Source organism: Ovis canadensis, chromosome 13 (genome assembly GCF_042477335.2).
Source record: "Ovis canadensis isolate MfBH-ARS-UI-01 breed Bighorn chromosome 13, ARS-UI_OviCan_v2, whole genome shotgun sequence".
Taxonomy (NCBI): Eukaryota; Metazoa; Chordata; class Mammalia; order Artiodactyla; family Bovidae; genus Ovis; species Ovis canadensis.
This window is the reverse complement of record NC_091257.1, coordinates 94,586,960-94,606,191: the sequence shown is the minus strand read 5'-3', so window position 1 is coordinate 94,606,191 and position 19,232 is coordinate 94,586,960. Positions and strand designations below refer to the sequence as shown.

The following is a 19,232-nucleotide window of genomic DNA, read 5'->3' as shown; positions in this document are numbered from 1 at the left end:
GACGAGGTTCCTGCTCTCATGGGGTGATGACAACCCAGCGAGGGGCTGATGCTACCATGTCCTGAGCTTCAAGATACAGGGTCCTTCTGCCTGAGCCATGCTGGCCCTCCCCGCCAGTCAGGAGCCGTCACCGTGGTAACCATGTGCGAGGGAAAGGCGGGCTTCGCTCTGGCCCAGCTAGTGCTAGGCTTCTGTGAGCACTGGCACACGTCCCCGGAGGCTGGCTCAGCTCAGGGCACCTTCCCCCCCAGTGCTTGGCACCTTCTTGGCTGCCAGCCACCGACCTGCCCTCCACCCACTTAGCACCTCGGCTTCTTACTCGAAACCGGAGCCTCAGAAGCGCCGTGTTTACTCATCCTGAGAGCTGAGGACAGTTTGGGACGAGGTGGAGCACTTTTCTCGTAGGCCCCGTGGTCTTGCTGGTGAGACGCTGGGGCTGCTGAGGGGCTTGGCTTCCGGGGCCTCTGGCTTGCAGAAAGTTGGTGACTCAGAGGCCGCTGTGCGTGCTGCTGGCCCAGTGCAGCCGGCGCACTGTGGAGGCTGGCCTGGGTGGAGGCAGGAGGGCCCTCTCGGCAGGATGTGAAAATGCATTTCTGGGGGCCCGGCTGACCTCAGACCCACCCACGCTGCAAACTCAGAAGCAGCTTCCAAGGTGAAAGTGCTTTGGTGAGAGAAGGTGGCCTGGTCACCCATTAGTTCAATCTGTTAACCAAATGTTTTGTGTGAGGTAGACTAGTACACACTAACCATGTTAATTGGAATGGAGGCCAACATGGGGTTTTCTGTTACCTTGCATTGTTCCGACTGTCTTTCTAAGAGACACTCATTTCACAGACGAAAAACTGAGGTCCATGAAGTGGAGCAATTGGCTCCCATTTCATCGGTGAATGTGTGTCGGGGGGTGCTTGCAACACGCTGGATGCTGTCTACAGCACCTGTGTCAACTCATTGATTCCCTCTAAAACTGGTAAAACTCCCTCTCAGATTAAGAACCAGCATCACCCACTTTCTGCAGGGCAGGTGCAGAGTGGGTCAAGGCTTGCCTCATCCGCGGCAGGGCCGAGCCGGCCGGACTTGGACCCCGGCAGCCTGGCTCCCTGCTGGTGCTTCCCTGTGGCTCTGCCCTGGGTGTAGGTCCCTCCCCACGGCACTCAGCCCCTGCACCCAGCAGCCGTGGCCACCACCCTGAACACGTACGACCCCGCCAGACACAGAAAGGCCACACCGGAGAGGTCAGGGTGGGAGGGAAAGGGGGCTGTTGGCCAGAGGAACCGGGCCTCAGTCGAGGCTGGCTGTGTCCAGAGAGGCCGGGTGCGCAGCAGGGAGAGGCGGCTTCGCTGGGGTGTGTGTGGCGCTGGGGAGCATGCCGGGGCCCCACAGCGCCTGCTTCTTGCTCACACTCGTGAGCTTACTTGCCCCGACCGTGACCCTGGGTGCCAAGCTGGCGGACGCCTGCCCGGGGTGGGGCACATGCAGAGAGATCAGAGAGTAGTGGTCTTGGGCAGAGCAGCTGTCATAGCAGAATTCCAGAGACTGGAGAGGCCCACCTCCAAACACCATCGCACTGGGGGTCCGGGCTTCCACATGGCACGCTGCGGGACACAGTTGGGTCCCTAGCACAAACTGTGCTGTCTGAGCAAGGTGAAGGTTTGATCGAGAGGCCTGAGTCAGGAGTTGGGGTTCTGTTCATGTATCCTGGGAGAGTTAAGGTATCTGAGGGACACCTGGGGTGATGGCACACACACAGTCCTCGCTGCGCACTCCAGGGGCTCTGTGAGGTGCGAGCCGTCCATGCCAGGCCCGGACCTGTGACTCTCACAGGGAGAAGTTTAGGGTCTGGTACCTGCTTGGTCCAGGCAGCCAGTGGCTTCTTGGCCTGCACAAGGTGGCCAGGGAGCCCGGGCCCCAGGTGCACCTCGTGGTCACCCAGCTCCTCGGCCCCGCCCATCCTCCTCCTCCTCCTCGGGCGGGCCACGGGCGGGCTGTCCAAGGGGCTCCACGGTGTGGGCTCGCCAGGTGCACTCGGAGACAGCATTCGCTGGACGGACAGTGAGGTCCGTCAGTTCTTACACCAAACTGGGCTGAGGGCCTCGAGAGGGAGACAGATGTGGCTGAAAACTTTCGGGGGCCAATTTCAGGACCAAATGCCTAAGCCTGATGGAGCATGAAGTGGCCAGGATGCCTCCTTGGGGGCGGTGGGCTTAGGTCGGGCTCTGGAAACACATGGACAAATGTAAGGGTGTCCTTCTTGCTGGGGGGAGTAGGGGGTGGGCTGTGGGTCAGCGGGTCGTGGTACATGGCAGGACAGAACAATCTGCAAGGTGAACTGATGGATGGATAAGGTGGAGATGAGACTGGGTGATTCGGCAAATACCAGTGAATCCTTTCAAAGCAGCAGGAGCTATGCTGGTTTTTGAAGGAAAGGTGGCGCGAGGCAGGCCTGCAGGTTTGGACTTTTTCTCAGAGGCCTCACGGGACTTCGGTGCGCTTGTGTGACACGAGGAACGGGGCTCAGGATGGAGCAGTGTCTTCTCGCCCCGCGCTTCCCTGCTCACCCACCTGGCTTGTCTGACCCGCCTCAGTCCCCTCTCCCGCACAGGCAAGGCTAAGGAGACACAGACATCCTCACAGAAATGCTTGGTTAATGCCTCTAACCTCCAAAGACAAAGCTGGCTTCCCAGACAATTAGGTATTTATTTTATCATCTCATTTGTGGTTGCAGGCTGAGCTGTGGGTTTGGATCACTCTCTCCCGAATCTCAACTGGACGGAGTGACAAGTGCTTCTCTTTCGTTTTGTTTTAAAGGCAACGGCCCACTGTGCAATGCTTGCTTTGTGGCTGATGCCGCTCGGCAGAGCTCTGGGGCCAAGGCCAGGATGAAGTGGCAGGGGACGAGGAGGCAAGCGTGTTGTTCAGAATGCTTTCCTGCCTGTGGTTGCTACCTTAGAAGCCGTGCCGTTGCTTGATAGGAGAGGTGCCTCTTTAGCTACGTGTAATCGGAAGAAATTCTGCTGAATTGGAGGAAAGGACGGGGCAGAAGAACTCAGCTCAGGTCTCAGTTGATACAGTTGGTTGGTGCCTTCCTGGTAGGGCAGTGTAGCTTAGAGAGAGGCTGAGTTTCTCTAGCTTAGAGAAAGTTTCTCCCTAGATGGTAAGTTGATGTGTAATCATGGAAAAAGCGGGGGATGGAGAAGATGGTATCACATTCTGTACTGGTTGGGAGGGACCCTGGAGTTTCCATTATAAAAGTGTTAAACTGAACATTCCCAAGACTAGTCTGCCTCGAGAGCCCCATGGACAGAAGAGCCTGGCAGGCCACAGTCCGTGGGGTCGCAGACTCGGACACGACTCAACGACTTCACCACCACCACGACCAGTCCGGGCTTCCCTGGCGGCTCAGTGAGAGGGAATCTGCCCACCAGTGCGGGAGACCCGGCTTCAATCCCTGGGTTGGAAAGAGCCCTGGAGAAGGAAGTAGCAGCCCACTCCAGTATTCTTGCCTGGGAAATTCCCTGGACAGAGGAGCCTGGAGGGCTACAGCCCCTGGGGTCACAGAGAGTTGGAAACGACTTAAGTGACTCAGCCCCCACCAAGAGCAGCCTGCCTCCTCTGACGCAGACTTCCCACTGAACGCCATCCCCTTCAGATGTGTGCTGTGGTCTCAGGAGGCTGGAAGCTTGTAGAACTTGCCAGGTGACAGACTGAGTTTGTCTCTTATCTGCTGACACCCTGCGCTTTCGTCTTGATTCTCTGTGATAATCAATGAACCATTCCTAATCCGTATCCTAAATCCACGAGACTAGCAGGGCAATTTACTGATTTATGCTGAGGACTGGAAAAGTGCCCATCATCACTCTATTGGCCCTCAGCGGTAGCCTCATAGAAGACTGCAAAAGAGGGGCAGCAATTCCGGGACCAGGCAGCCTCTTTCCCTGCCTTTGGGCGGTTTCCTGGTGTCGCTGAGGGAGCGCGTTGTAACTCTAAACGCTGCCTTCTCTCTCCGTGTCCACATTACTAACAGCTGACCAATGGCGTGGACTTCGTCTTTAGCCACGTAGGGAAACAGAGCTGTGTTCTTGGTTCCTGGGGAGCACGGAACGGGCTGACCTGCCTCCCTCCACAGCTTCTTCTCGTCCTTCCGTCTTTCTTCTTTACGGTCTGTACGGCTGAGCTCATGAGCATCTGCCTGTGACTAAGGCAGCTGCGTCTCCCAGCAGGGTCTCCAAGGAGGTGTCCTGATCCCCGCTGTGTGGGAAACAGAGGCTCAGGCCGAGGTTGTCAGACTTCACATCGCGTTGCCTGAGTGCTTTCATGTCAAGTCCTGCTGCAGCAAAACTGCATTCTCACCCGTCCCCAGGGCAGCTCGATGATCTCACACGTGTGAGGAGTCCTGATCTGGGGCTAGCACTCGCGGAGCCAGGGCAGTTCCTGGATGGCCCACTCCGTCCTTCTCTGCCTCAGGAACGTGGCCGGAGAAGTGGTCATCAGAGCCCCCGCCCCCAGAGATAACTGAGGAGGAAGGAAGGGGCCTGGGCAACCCCCTGCAGAGTGGGAGGGCTGTGGTCAAGGTCTCGGCTGAACTGAGACAGGCCCTGCCTCTGGCTCCTGGTGCCTGCCTTCCACCAAGCAGCAGACGATCAAAAGGTGAAAATTCATAACTGAACAGGAAGTTGCACCTCAAAAGTCTGCAACCAAACCGATCAGTGTGATGTTTTATGAACTCTCTGAACTCTTGACAGGGGGACGGGTGTGGAGCTGGGGCAGCCCTGGGCTCCTGGGGGACCTGCTGCTGCTGCAGGGGTTTCACCTTGATTCAAAAGTGCGGCTCCAAGGGTGTGACCTTGGACGTGTACACGGTGCCCGCCCCAACTCAGTGCAACTTGAACGGTTGCCGTTGCTCAGTCGCGTCCAGCTCTTGTGACCCCATGGACTATAGTTCACCAGGCCCCTCCGTCCACAGGATTTCACGGGCAGGGATACTGAAGTGGGTTGTCATTTCCTTCCCCAGGAATCTTCCTGATCCAGGGATCAAACCCATGTCTCCTGCATTGGCAGGTGGATGCTTTACTGCTGGGCCACCAGGGAAGCCCGCTTGAATTGGTGGATAAAGTGCAAACATCTTGGCCATGTTAGCACCTTGGAGCCATTTTTTTCCAGGAGCAGCCACCAAGGCCATATGTTGTGCCTTAAGTGCCAAGAGGACCAGCTGGGTTGAGGGGAGGACCAGGAACCCTGAACAGAAGCAGAGACGGGGGAGGGCCAGTGCTGGGGCCAGACAAGAGGTGGGAGAGGCTTAGTTTCTGGGCAGACTTTGAGGGCAGACCCAGGAGCATCTCTATCTGGAGAGGATGTGGGCTGTGACCAAGATTGACCTGAACGACCGGAAGGAGGGCGGGCACGTTTCCTACCATGGAAGGAGAGGAGCGGGGTGCCGGGGGCGATGGCGGTGACGGTCAGGGGACGGGTTTTGACTGTGAAGTTTTGAATGCCTCGAGGGCAGTTTAATATCCAAGTCTGACGTTCAGGGGTGAGGTCTGGGCTGAAAACAGTCCTTTGGTCATTTTAAGGCCCTGAGTGGTGAACGGTCAGACAGCCGTCTGCCTTGGATTTGGAACCAGCCAGTGTGTAGTAGCAGAGACAGGAGAGAGGGTGAGGGAGCCACCTGTGGGCTTTTCCGCTTCAGGAGAGGACCTGAAATGCATGGTCCCAACTGTGTTCACGGCCACTACGGAGGAGGAGAGGGGGGATGAGCAGCAGCCTGTGCCTAACCCAGCCAGTCCCAATCAGACCAGCCCTGACCAGAGCCCAGCACACGGGACTGCCTGGAACTGCAGACGCGACTTCACTGTTGCGTGTCCTCTGCCTTGCAGATGAGCATGCAGGGCGCTCGTGCCTTTTTGAGAGACTATCTGGTTTACCTAAGGATGTAAATAAGGCTGCATCTAGGGAAAGGCGAGGTCATTCCCTGCAAGAAACTAATCCCAGAAAATACTTCTGAATCAAGCACTCAAAACGCACTCTGGTCTTCTAATTCGGCCACTTTAAAGAGGGATTGAGAAAACCAGTACTTTGAAAGCTGTCGGCATGCTACAGCTACAGAGCGGGGCTATTTTAAATGGAAGCGAGAATGGGATATAACTGAAAGCCTGTGAAATACAAAGCTCCCATCTCCTTGCTGAGCACCTTCAGTTGGGCAGGGACTATAAAAATAGTAACTTGTCAACCAGAGAAAAACAGGAAGAAAGTGTACAGGGGTGAGAATTTGCATGCCCACTGAGGTTGTCTCTCTCTTGCGGAGGAAGCAGGGGTCAAATGTAGCGTAGACAGAAAAGCCTGCAGGAGGCTGGTTACATTTTGAGTAGCTGCGTCATCAGATTCTGATTTTCTGGTCTGCCAGTGTTATCTCTTTAGCTGGCCATGATTTGAAATTGCACGGCATACTGGCAATACAGTCATTTTGTCTCACTTTACAGAAAAAAAAAAAAAAAAAACTACCGTTATCTTTGCTGATGAACTTTGATTTCAGAGATCCCTGTTTCTTTGTACCACGTTCCTCATCTCAGTGATATTACCCTGGTTTGGGGTGAATTCTGGCTCAGATGTTAAGACCATACAGAATTGGGGGCTTAAACTATGGCCAGAGGGTTGAATTCTATTCTGGGTTCTGAGAGGCCCTGGGTCAACAGCTACTCATTAAATGGATAATATTAGCATGAGTTGGAAGTGTAATAGAGGTGATTTTTTTTTTCTTCTCAAAAATGGTTTTGCACATCTTTTTCAGAGCTGATAGACACACACCTTAGCTGGATACAAAACATATTATGAAACAGAATGACTGTGATCTTTGATCCGAGAAATCAAAGTTAAAGGTAATTGATATCTTCTGCCTTTTCTTTTGTTTTCCAGCTGTGTGTTTCCTTACCTTGATTTTTTTTTTTTTTAAATTAAAGGAAAACTCTACCACCTGAAGGCCCTCTCATTTTCCAACATTTCCTACTCTTGAGGGCTAGACCCCACCACCCCCAGGGAACATACCTGAGATTCTCGAAGGCTGGAGCCAGCGGCTGGGTGGGGCATAGGGGGTGGCTACGAGGCGTGGGGTGCCTGCATGCTCTCCCAGGGGACCCAGCACCCTCTTCCAGGGGGGAGGCAGCAGAGCTGGGTCCCAGCCTCTGGAAGCTCTGCTCCTACCCTGAGTCAGCTCCCTGGCGGTTTTGTACCCCGTGTGTGGTGTTTGCAGTGAGGGAACGTGTTCTCCATCAGTCATGGGGCGTTCTGCACTGGGGAACGAGAGGGGGGGCAGGCAGATCAGAAACCTCTGGAGGTGCCCAGTACTTGAGTTGTCTCCAGTCCGGTCGTCAACTCAAAGCTCCACCTCCCCCGAGGGGCCTTCTTCGGTGCTTTGGAAGGGGTTAACCCACCACTCGACTTATGAATGGGAAACCAGGCTCTGGACCTTGGCTAGAGCTGTGTGTGGTTTTCCCACTGAGCTCAGGAGATCCCCCCTCCACCGCCAACCCTGGAATCTGGGCCTGTGCAGAGCCCAGGTGACCGCACCGGAGCAGGAGGCTCTGGGGGTAGAGCCCACCTGGGCCTTTACCTTGCCCTTTACCTTCCTGCGCCTCAGCTGCCACTGCTGTTATTCACTCGCCTGCAGGTGGTTAGAATCAGGGAGGGCGCACCGTACCCAGCACATGGTGAGGGCTCGCCAGAGGCCAGCCAGTGCCAGTATTTCTGGCTTATGTGCCTCTTGATGTTCTACTGGGCTGTGACTTTTTAAAGACATTATTGACAGGAGACGCATTTCAGCCACAGGCATTAGTTTCTACAGAAATCCCCTGGTCATTGATGTGTTAATCGTCCATTTGTCAGTGAAAGCGGGTTCCCTCCATCACAGGCCAGACCCAGAGGCCTCAGCAGCATCACACGTCCCACGCTGAAAACCCAATAAAAATAACTATCCAGTGTCACCTCCATCAGCACACACGGTGGAGCTGACATCCCAAACCCTGTTTCCCAGAGAAGGACGCCCGCCGAGACGTACCAAAACTTCCCAGCAGCAGCATGAACCTTAGCAGGGGGAGGGTTTCCCAGCACATTCCCCACCAGTGACTCTCAAACACCATCGACAGTGCAAAGGCACCATTAACATCAGTGGCCCTTGACTGGACACCCAGCGGGAACTAAGAGTCCCACCCGCGAAGTCTGCATCCGGGGGCCAGGATGACAAAAATTCAGCTAAGGATCAGTGCTCAGACTCAGCCAGCTGTCAAAGAGCCTCCTGAACGCGCTTCTTCCCTCCCTGATCTTAGAACTTGGCAATGCTTGTGACCTTGCAGGGGCCCGGGAACGCTGGCAGGCTGCCTCTGCTCTGCATGGCCTCAGAGGGGACTTACCATCACGTAACTCTTCAGACCCCACCCGCAGCTTTGGGCTACAGGCCTCATCAAGGGGCTTTTTGTCCTTTCCACTGAGCCTCTGAAGCCTGGGCCTTCTAGAAAGCTCTTCCCCAGCTCTCAGTGCCTCCAGAGCCCGTGGGGATGGCTGGGAGGGGAGAAAGGCTGTGGAGGCACTTAGCAAGTGAAAAGCTTGTGAAACTCCAGTCACAGGGGAAGCAATGTCCCCCGCTGGCAACGGCCCCCTTTCCGCCGGCTCGTGGGGCAGTCGGACCTGGTGCTCAGGACACAGCAGGCCAGCTCTGGAGCTCATGCCTGGCCTTCAGAGTGGCTTTCCCTGAGCGCAGCTGGGGCAAGAGGGGGACACATCCGGAGAATGCAGCACGGGCCTTCTGGTTCGGGTCCAGCCACCTCGCTGGTGCCGCTCGGGCCCTGGCGGGAAAAGAGCAGCCCGCGCAGGAGCAGGCCCGCAGGGGTCTGGCCGCCCCGTCAGCGCACCCTGCTCCGGGAGCGAAACGCACAGACTCGGCGTCCAGCCTCGAGCGCGCGGCCTCCCTGCTCCAGGAGCCACTCTCTGGCTGCCCCGGGCTCTCAAGGGCCCGCACACGGTCTGACCAGACTTGGGAAAACATGCCTGAGGTTTGGGAGAGAAACAGGATGAGGCCCGTCCCCTCCTTCCCAGTGCTTCTTTCTCAGGGGATTAAGTTCCAAAGTCAGCAGTTAAAGGGAAGAAAGCCTAGAATAGTCAAAATTCCCTGGAAAGTTTTAAGTGGCACCCCTGGTCTATCTGTGTGGGTTTCTGTGTGCAACCCTGAGTGGCCGCTCTCGGGCAAGCTGAAGCTGGAGAACCTCCGAGCTCGGTTCGGAAAAGGAAGCCGGCATGCAGGTGTCCCGGCCCGCAAGTGAACCGGAAAATTCCTGAGGCAGAGTGGGGTGCTAGCAGAAATTAGTTTCAAGAAATTGAACACTAATCAACCCAGAGTTGTTTGATGAACAGTCCTAGTAAAAGGCATTGATTCCCCAGACTGGTACCCCGGAAAAGTAGGGAAAGAAAACACACTCTGCTTTCCTTTTCTTCTTTACCGTTGGTGTGTTTACTAAAGCTGGGGAACTCTCTCTCAGGTCAAATGCGGCCCCCAGCCTGTTTCGTTAAACAAAGTTTTATTGGCACACAGCCATGCCCATTTGCTCACATATTATGTGGCTGCTTTTTTTTTTTTTTAAGCAGAGCTGAGATACTGAGTAAGGGGCTATAATAAAGCTGAAAATATTTTTATCCGGCCCTTTATAGAAAAAGTTTTTTAACCCCTGCTATATTCTTGTTATGTCTGTAGCTATTAGGATTGTTATTGATTTGTAGTATCTCTTTATATATAAATGACCTTTGTCATGTAACCTGAAAACATTACATATTTCTTTTATGGTGTTTTAAAGAAAAATGTATAATTTTTATATACTTCCATCTGTCTGTCTTTTCTTTCTGGTTTCAGCCCTGGGTGTCCCGTTTAGAAGTCACCCTGAGGTTGTAGCCGTGTGCGACATCCGTGTTTTCATCACGGCCCCTCTCTATAAGGGTAACAAAAGGTCAGCGGTGTCTGTGGCAGACTGAACGCTGCTGGCCTCAATTCTGTTCCAAGAAAGTGATTCTCAGTGACCACCTTAACCACTCAGCACACACGCCTCTGCTCATTCACCTAGCAGAGGTTGCCCTGGTCTTTCCTGACTCATACAAATGATGCTAAGGGTTCCAGGGCCCCAGAAGAAAGGTGATGGCCAGCAAGCTTCACAGCAGTCTCTTTACCCATAAGGTGAAGCCATATAATGAATGTACAGGTTAATAAAATGGGCTGTGGGTTCAAATCCTGATCCCTCCCCCTTCATCTGCTATGCCAGGTGACTGCCTGTCTTTCTCCATCTACAAAATGAGGATGACTGTATTGCTAGGTGTGGTCTGAGAAGTAACTGAGGGCTTGGTACAGTGCCTGGCACACAGCTCTGAAAAAAAGTGAACAGCTTCTATTCTTTAACAGAGAAGAAGCTCCAGGCAAGCAACCTACCAACAACCCATCTGTCATCTGGATAAGAGAAAAACCAGGTGGCCCGGGCTGGTGGTGTAGGGTCCTCATGGTGGGCTAAGATGCGTGCTGCCGTGCACGGTTCAGTGAGCAGACAGGTGACTCGGAGGAGGGGCAGAGAGCCTGGAGGACTCAGTGTTTGCTTCCGGAGGGAGTCAGGACCCCAGGGAAGGAACATAAGGTGGCTTCTAGGCAAAGGTAATACTCAGGAAGAGGGGCAGGAGGGAAGTCAGGATATGGACAGGGAGAGGAGCCATTTGGAGAACTGCTCGTGGCCGGATTTGGGAGGAGGTGGCATGCAATGGGTGCCCAGGACGCTCGCATGCTGATGGGAGTGACCTGGAAGACTGGGCTTCCACACTCAGAACTCAGAGTCCGACCTGGAGCCAAATCCCAGTGTGGACAGTGTCCTGAGGCTACTGAGCCTCTTGCTAAGCTCTGCTTTCTCATTAATATGTTACTGAGTGCTTCCCACGTACCAAGGCATCTTCACGAGCCCGGGTGCTGTGAGGGAACAAGAAAACTGAAGAACTAGGATCGGGAACTGCCGGGAACTGGTACATGGAGGAGACTGAGCTCCGTGGGCGGGGGGTGTCTCTGCTGCTTGTCCCCAGGGCCGGGGCCAAGCAGAGCCTTAGTGAAGTGAGGGAGAAAAGCAGAAGAGGCGAGGAGACCCGCAGCCGGGCAGAGGCGGGAGGCACACACCCGGCCTGGAGAGCACGCAGAGCATAAGCCCGTGGCTGGCTGCAGGGGTGCGGGAGGGCGACAGGAGGCAGGTCACAGAGGGGACTAGACCAGGGGAAACAGGGGCCCAGGGCAGGGCTCTGGGGTAAAGGGGACCTTTAGCACGTGGTAGGGGCTTCCCTGGGGGCTCAGTGGTAAAGAATCCGCCTGTAATGCAGCAGACGTGGGTTCGATCCCTGAGTCTGGAAGATCCCCTGGAGAAGGGAATGGCAAACCACCCCAGTATTCTTGCCTGGGAAATCCCATGGAGGGAGGAGCCTGGTGGGCTGCAGTCCATGGGGTCACAAAGAGTCGGGCATGACTTGGCGACTAAACAGTGACAGCAAAGCATGCAGTGGGCTGGACTGAGGAAGGGAGGCTGAGATGGGACAGAGAAGAGGCGGCAGGGCCGCGGGTGGGACACATGATGTCAGCTGCCTGCTGACATCATGAGATCCATCCAGAGTCAGCGCAGGGCAGCGGCGCCTCTCCCCTCCCACCCCAGGGCTCGAGGTCGCAGAGGTGGGGCCTCTCAAGTCGGGGTGAGGTGGTCCTGTTGAGACCCCCTCTTCGAGGAACGTGGAGCCCACACTTTATCCAGAGCCCCTGAGGCCACAGCCGTGGGCACCACCCACCTCCGCTTCTGCGCGAGAAGTTCTCGGCCACGGCAGGGGCGGAGCCCTGAGGTTTCCGAAAGGTTCCTCTCCCCAGAGGGCCGGCCGTGGGCGCGCGGGGCCCGGGGCCCAGCGCCCGCGGGCTGAGAGCCCGGGTGGGCCCTGTCCACCGGGCCGGGGGCTTGGCCGCCCCGCAGACCCGAGGAGGGAAACGACCCTTCTGGTGAGCGCGGCGCTGCCAGCGGTTCTGCCCAGCGGTTATTTTTAGAAAACTGAGGCGGTGGAGAGTTTCCATTGAGGATTGACTCCTCTTGGCTTCCTAGGTTGAGAAAACAGGAAGCCCTTCAGAATCCGGGCTTTGAAAAGCTTTCGCGTGAAGCCGCACCGAGCCCCACCTCCGCCCCTGGCACCGCGCGTTCGCTCCTGCCCCGCGGCCCCCGCCCAGGACCCCCAGCCCCTCACGCTTCCCAGAGGCCTGGGAGGGGGTGGGGGGGGGGCTTCTTCAGCCCGCTCCTGGGAGTCAGCTGGTACACAGTCAGTGCCCGGTTAGAGCTGGTTAGCTGAACGCACGGAGTCATTCTCCGAGTTCCTATCAGTGGGTCCGTTCCTGCTCTCAAGAACCAGTTGTCACTCTGTACACGGTCACTTTCTCATAGGACATCTGCACATACCACCCTGCACACCAGCATCTGCTGTACGCTGAGGACTGGGGTAATCTTGTGTTATCTCATTTAAGCGCCTCAACCACTGTAGACAGAAGGGCATGTCTTTATACAACGCGCAGAGGGGGAAGCGGAGGCACAGAGCAGCTCCATCACCACAGCCAGGCTCACCCAGTGGGGGGGGCGGGGCGGGGGGAGTGGCGGGGGTGGGTGTCCAGCCCCAGCCACCTGGCTCTGGACCCTGAACCCTCGACCTCTCCCTGAACCTGCTCTCAGCGCACATCTGAAGAACAGGGAGGGTGCCGATTCTTTTCTGCCATGAAGCAGAGCCCACTGATGTGGAGCACTGGGTTTCCTGTCCAGCATGAAGCATGGGGCAGGCACTGCCTGTCACAGCTACAGCTGCACGGTGCTGGGCACCTGGCCTCACGTGCGGCTCCTGCGTGCACCTCAGAACCCAGCATCCTCACCATCTTGAAGTGTCCACACAATAAGGAGTCTCACTCTGCAGACTCTGCAGAAAACAGGCATGGAGAGGTGAGGTCACACAGCCCATTTAGTGCGGGAGCTGAGAGTTAAACCCCGCTCATCCAGCAACAGAGCAGAGTGCCTCAGAGGAGCGGTGAGAAGGGGAGAGGAGGGCTAGTTCCTTGACGCTAGTGGGTGGCGTCGCCTTCTTGGTTCCCTGCTGATTCCCCACAGTCTCCTGGGGCAGGGGGTAATGGAACTTTCCAGGGCCCCTGGAGGATGCTGCTACTTGAGAAGGCTCATAGTGTGACCTGGGAGGAGGGGTGAGGGGTGGAATGCCTGCTCGTGCTGGGAGAGATGGAGGCTTCCTTTGCACTGAGGCCTAGTCTTCGTGGCGGCTCCGCCCTCTCTCCTTTTAAAGGCCCCTCTTGAGAGCTGTAGGTTTTGTGGGTCAAGTTGTGTTTTGGTCACAGAGTGGGTGTTTTCTGGATGTCCTAGTAACAGACAGAGTTTGGTATAAGTAGAGCACCTCAGTGCATCCAATAAAAAGAAGTGTGTGTTCCGTAAATCGTGCCCGTGGCCCAGCTCCCATTTCTGCCACCACAATTTTTAAAAGTTACCATTTGGGCAATTTTCACTAACAAACCCATACCACAAAATAGCATCATTTCAGGGGGTGGGGGGTGTCACAATGTGGGAAGGCATTTCTTATGTTAAAAGTTGTCGAATGTATTATCGCAAAGCACAAAAACCTGTTTTAAAAAACAGCCCACTTGAATTAGGTTCTAGAAAGCTGACCACATTTGTGTTTTTTCTGCCATCTCACTTGCCCCTTCTCTTTCTTTTGTAGTCAATGAAATTATCAGGAAGGAGTTTTCAGGACCTCCTGCCCGAAATCAAACGTAGAAGTCATTAGCATGAACGACACCGTCCACGTCGCTGACCCCGGAGCCTCCCAGGCCTCCTAGCCTTCTGCCCTAGCATCAACCCTGCCCCGGGGCTGCGGGCAGGGCCAAGTACCCGCTGAAAGCTAACCTTCATTCCCCAGCTCGCCTCCTCTCTCTCTCTGCATCCCGGGTCTTGCTCTGAATCCCAAAGAGCATCTCCATTGACTTTGACCGTGTCCCATCCAAGCCTTAAGTGCCTGCTGACCCCAGATACATTCTGATCAAGACCACCCGCTGGAACAGAAGATGGTGGCGTGGCAACTGAACCCCAGCCCTCGCCTTCACTTTCTCGGGTCACCAATACGACTCTTGTACCTTTTGAAGGAAAGGAGGTTCTCCAACAGAGCCACCAAAGAAACGTGACCTAGCTGACAGGCTGGAGAGAAACAGAGAAGCCGGCCCATACTCGCCTAGTGGTCGCATGGGCCTCACTGTGGATGGGCCACAGCTCAAGCTTGGTTTTTAGATTTTCTGCTTCTGAAGCAAAAAGAAACAAACCCGATCTGGCTTATACAAGTTCACCTGTTAAAACTTCTTGGCCTTAAGTTATGACGTGTCTGCTTCCCCCCCACCTTCTCTGCTTTCAAAAAGCTGGCTGGAGGGGGGCCCTTCTCGGCCAGCTGCCTTTCCTCCCTGCACGGGACTGCTGGGCGTCACCCCAGCTGCAGGGTGAGCACCGTCCACTGCGGCCAGACAAGCTTCACAACTCTCTGCTCTTCCCACTTTTCTCCAACAGCCCAAGTGCTTTTCCGTAATGTAGTTAAGAAGAATCTTAAGCATGTGCATTGAATTTTGGGACGGAATGGCAGAAGGGCTGAAGCAATCCCCTCCCACCGCCGCAAAGAACCACCATGCAGGTATCTTTGTTAAGTGTGGTCGCTGGCAGGTCCAAGTGTTTCAGTGGGTGGGTTCCTCCAGGAAGAAGGCTCAGGATTTGGCCCCAAAGTTCGCTGGTTACCTTTGCCTGGACCCATTGAAACCCACCCCCTCCCCCAAAGACCCATCTACATTAGCTGCTTCATCCAACACAAAAGTGACCTAAATAGAAGCAAACCCACCCCCTGCACAGCCCTCAGTTTGGATGCACTCGGCTCTGACCACTCAGAAGGGGTGCGCAGTTTATCTGCCCCCCCAACCCCCGCCCTGTTTATCTCTGGGAGTGCACCCGCCAGTGTCTGTCTCCCCAGGGCAATTTTTGCAAACAAAACCCTCCAAGTTCCTGGCAGGTGAATTTTTAATCACACAGATGTCTGTTTACACTAATTGCAGTGACCCCAGGACAAGCCAGGGATTCTTTTTTAGATGTTAATTGCTTCTCCCCAATCTGCCTGGAGTGTGAGTATTCCTATATTCCTAGCAGTCTTCGGAAGGCTTTGCTCAGGCCTTCTCCCTTAGAGCTGATAATCTCTCTGAGACGAGTGGCAGTTAAGGGTTCCCCGTGGGTTTTCTAAGTTCTGGCTTGGTTGTCAAGTCTCCCCAGAGAGAGAGCACCTTTCGACAGCTGGACCAGAACTCAGGGCCTGGTGACCCGGGCCTGCTGTGTGCGGGGCTCCAGAGAAAGAACAGAGTGCCTCTGCAGCCACCTGTCTGCACCCTTTCCATCAGGACCTAGCATTTCTTTTCCCCCAAGGAGGGGGACTTTTCCACCCACCCCAAGCAGAGTTTAGCAAAATTCTTTTCAACAGACAGAGTGTCAGTCAGAAGCTGACCAACATTGCAGGATGCAAGCTTTCTGGGATGCAAAATTCTTCCTCATTGATAAAGAGTTCCTTATCTAAGCAGCTTTACCCAAAGAACTCTCCAGCAGTGCTGACTTCACGGGGAAGGGGTGAACAATCTATTCTCACTTGACCTGGCTGGGAGCCTTTTTTTTTTTTTTTTGCACATGAGGGAATTTGGCCTTTCCTCGGTTATCTGAATGTTTTACCCAAGTGCCTTCCTGCTATTGTAGCAAAGTCGCTCAGCTGCCTTGTGCATGGGGTGGAAAAGGACTAATGCGCTTTCCACCGCTATTCTAACCACGTTAGTGCAAAGGGCCTCCTAGTAGCTCAGATTTCTGTACGTATAGATGCATGTGCTTCTGTCTGTAAGACACAAACTCTTTTCTTCTAAGACATCCTAGCTGGGTATTATAGGAAGCACTTTCATAAGCAGCTATACCAAATAACAAAGGAAAGAGAAACAAAAGCATTAGATTCGAGACATAAACAGGCAAGAGAACGTAATAGGACGTGACAGCAATTAAGAAAGTTTTGTCAGTGACAGAGGCCGGGGGAAGTTTGGCCAAGTAAACTGTTCATGAGATATTTTCAGTATGGGAAGAGGCAATCGGGCCTCAAAGAGAGAGAAAAAGGATGTCTGAACTGTCAAGATGGGTGTGTTGCACGTGTGTTAGAAGGATCTGTTAGGCGGAGGTTTGCACTTGCTACATCCAAGGTCGTGTAAATAGATAACCCTTCCAACAGCAATCTGCCCTGTTGCTGAATGTAGTATATTTCCAAAGTTTCGAGTCTTCCTGTATTGTACAAAAAAACTGCTGCTTGATAATATATAATGGCAACCCCAAATTAATGAGTATGGTATTAAATTTTATTTTCTTATCTGTATTTTTATGCTTTGTATCTGTCCTCAAAATATCACATCCTTGTTGGAATAGAAAATATTTATAAGTGGTTAAAAATCTTTTTCAAATGTCTCTTTTTACATATCTGTTGAGGATTTTTTTTTTTTCTTTGAGAGAGAGGATGTATTCTTGAAGATGTGTTACTCATTCCAGGAGAACAAAACAAGCCCAGCTCAGAGCCCATCTCCTGTCTCCTGGAAGCCACGTCCAGGGGCAGGGGAGGGATGGCTGTGTGGGAGGCAGCGGCACCTGTGTGCTGCCTGCGGACGCTGCCAGCTTCGGCTCTGAGCCGCCTTCTTGTCACTGAGAACTGGGAAGTGTCTCGGGCCCCAGTAGGTGGTTCTGAGGTGACAGAACCGCCTGTTGTAATGGGGAGTCTAAAAAGGCTCACGTCCACAGAACAGAAGCACAGGCTGCGGCTTACCGAGCCGACTCAATCCTGGCAGACAGACACGCCACCCAAGGGACGCCCAGAGTTCTCCAGCAGAGACACCACCCTGACCAATCGAGGCGACTCCTTCTAAGAACGGACATGCACCGACGCGGCCTTTCTTGTTTACATCCAGTGGTCAAGCCATCCCTCTCAGGAAGCCAGCCTTGGCCAGCGTGGGAGCTGTCCTATGCAGACAGATCGGAAGCCCATGTGTTCTCATTTGTCACTCTGGACTAAAGGGAGGCTTGAGTTTGTTTATTTTCATGTCAAATGTCAAACCCTTTCCAAGTGCTTTTTATTTTGTTCAGAATTGAAAGAATGTCAGGGTCTGGTTAACAACTGTTTGCTTTACATTTACAAGAGGCATGGGGTTGTGACATTTTTGACAAGCTGGGGTAAACCTTCCTGAACTCAGTCTTGGAGGCCAGCCCCTTAGGGGGTACCCAACACATCTTGGGTCTTGGGCGATAAATCTCATGGAGCCAAACCAGCCAATGCAAGTGGTTTTCCTGCATTCCAACTGATTGCCTAAGAAAAAGAAGCATCACATGAAACTGGTCCCAAACATCAGTTTCTCTCAGTTTTCATGAGTGTCTTGAGTTACAGCCAACACCACTGTCTTAACTGTTTTGAATACAAACTCTCCTGGTGGCTGGTGAGCTAGCTGTGCTCCCTAAGCCAGCTCCCCTCTCAAAAATACAAGCCGGGGAGTTGAGTGCTGGAAGAAAGGATTTAAACCCTGCCTGTAAGTGGCTGCTGGCCAATTAGAATAAACTCCGCCTACCTAGTTGGGCTTCAGATGCAAATAATGCGATCAGCAGGTGCTCTCAGCACACTGACTGACCTGAACTGATGGAGGCTGCGGCTGGGACAAGCTGAGCACCTTGACACACGTCTTGTCAAAGAGCCTCACTCCCTGCTGTTGCCTCTAGCGCCCTCAGAGGGAGATGATGTTGAGAACGTCCTTGTTAACTCTCCAACAAATAAAAAGTCTCTCCTGGGGTGGTGCTGGAAGGTTTAAAAAAGATTTTGAAAATCTTGACTGTTAAAAGGAGTTTGAATACATCACATTCCCGTGCAAAACGTTTTTAATCTTCAGTTTAATGTAGTTTATTTTTGCTATATGTAAAGTATTTTTATACGGCTTGTATCATGATAGTTTAGCAATAAAACTGTTGAAAGCAATGGCTCCTTGGGTGTATCTCTTCTCTAGAGATGCTGCTTAAATACCCCTTTCCATTTTGAGTTCATCTAACAGCAGGGACTATTTTTTGTGTGTGCATGAACCATGCGTGGCTCTTCTGCTTGTCTCAGCCCTATGAGATCGGCACTTGCCCATTTTACTTCTAACCTCTGATATTTATTATCACTTAAATATTTATTAGGCTTTGTCAGGTCCTAGTAGCCACATGCAGGATTTTCGCTGCACCAGGCAAGATCTTCTGTTGCGGGTCGTGGGCTCAGCAGTTGCAGTGCATGGCACGAGGGATCTTAGTTCCCTGACCAGGAACTGAACCCAAGTCCCCTGCATTGCAGGGCACTTTCTTAACCACTAGTGGTAGTTGGTTTAGTCACTAAGTCGTGTCCAACTCTTACAACCCCATGGACTGGGCATCTACCAGCCTCCTCTGTCCATGAGATTTTCCAGACAAGAATACTGGAGTGGGTAGCCTTTCCCTTCTCCAGGGGATCTTCCTGATCCAGGAATCGAACCAGGGTCTCCTGCACTGCAGGCGGCTTCTTTACCAACTGAGCTATGAGGAAAGAGGGAAATCCTTATCACTTTATATTTACAGGTTTGCTATAAAGGATACAACTCTGGAGTAGATGAAGAGATGGAAGAGATGCATAGGGCAAGATTGGAGAAGGGGCTCAAAGCCTCTCTGCTCTCTCTGGGCTCATCATCCTCCCCGCCCAGCACTCGATTCACCAATTCAGAAGCTCTCCAAGCCCAGTCCTTTCGAGATTTTTACCGCGGTTTCATTATGTATGTGTGATTGATTAAATCACAGGCCATTGGTGAATCTGGGGCTGAAAATCCCAACCCTCCAATCATGCCTCTTTCAGCAGCCAGCCCCTTTCTGGCAGCTCTCTAGGGATCCCCAACCACCAATCATCTCATTAGCATACAAAAGACACTCCTAACACTGGAGAGGGCTTCCCAGGTGGCTCAGTGGTAAAGAATCCGCCTGCACTGCAGGAGACCCAGGTTTGATCCCTGGGTCGGGAAGATCCCCTGGAGAAGGAAATGACAACCCACTCCAGTACTCTTGCCTGGGAAATCCCATGGG

At 53.5% G+C, this 19,232-nt stretch overlaps 1 protein-coding gene across 4 annotated transcripts in view; it reads left to right on the top strand.

The window, feature by feature from the left end:
* The window catches only part of NFATC2 (nuclear factor of activated T cells 2), a 156,153-nt gene extending 138,023 nt beyond the window's left edge, over positions 1-18,130 (top strand). For 3 of the 4 annotated variants that reach the window (XM_069548831.1, XM_069548832.1, XM_069548830.1), the window contains exon 10: positions 13,789-18,130. In XM_069548831.1, coding sequence (XP_069404932.1) covers positions 13,789-13,844 — 56 coding nt within the window. In that variant the 3' untranslated portion in view covers positions 13,845-18,130. Of the gene's footprint in view, positions 1-6,781; positions 6,870-13,788 lie in introns of all 4 variants that reach the window. The other variant, XM_069548829.1, reaches the window with a different exon arrangement.
* Positions 18,131-19,232: the final 1,102 nt, after the last annotated feature.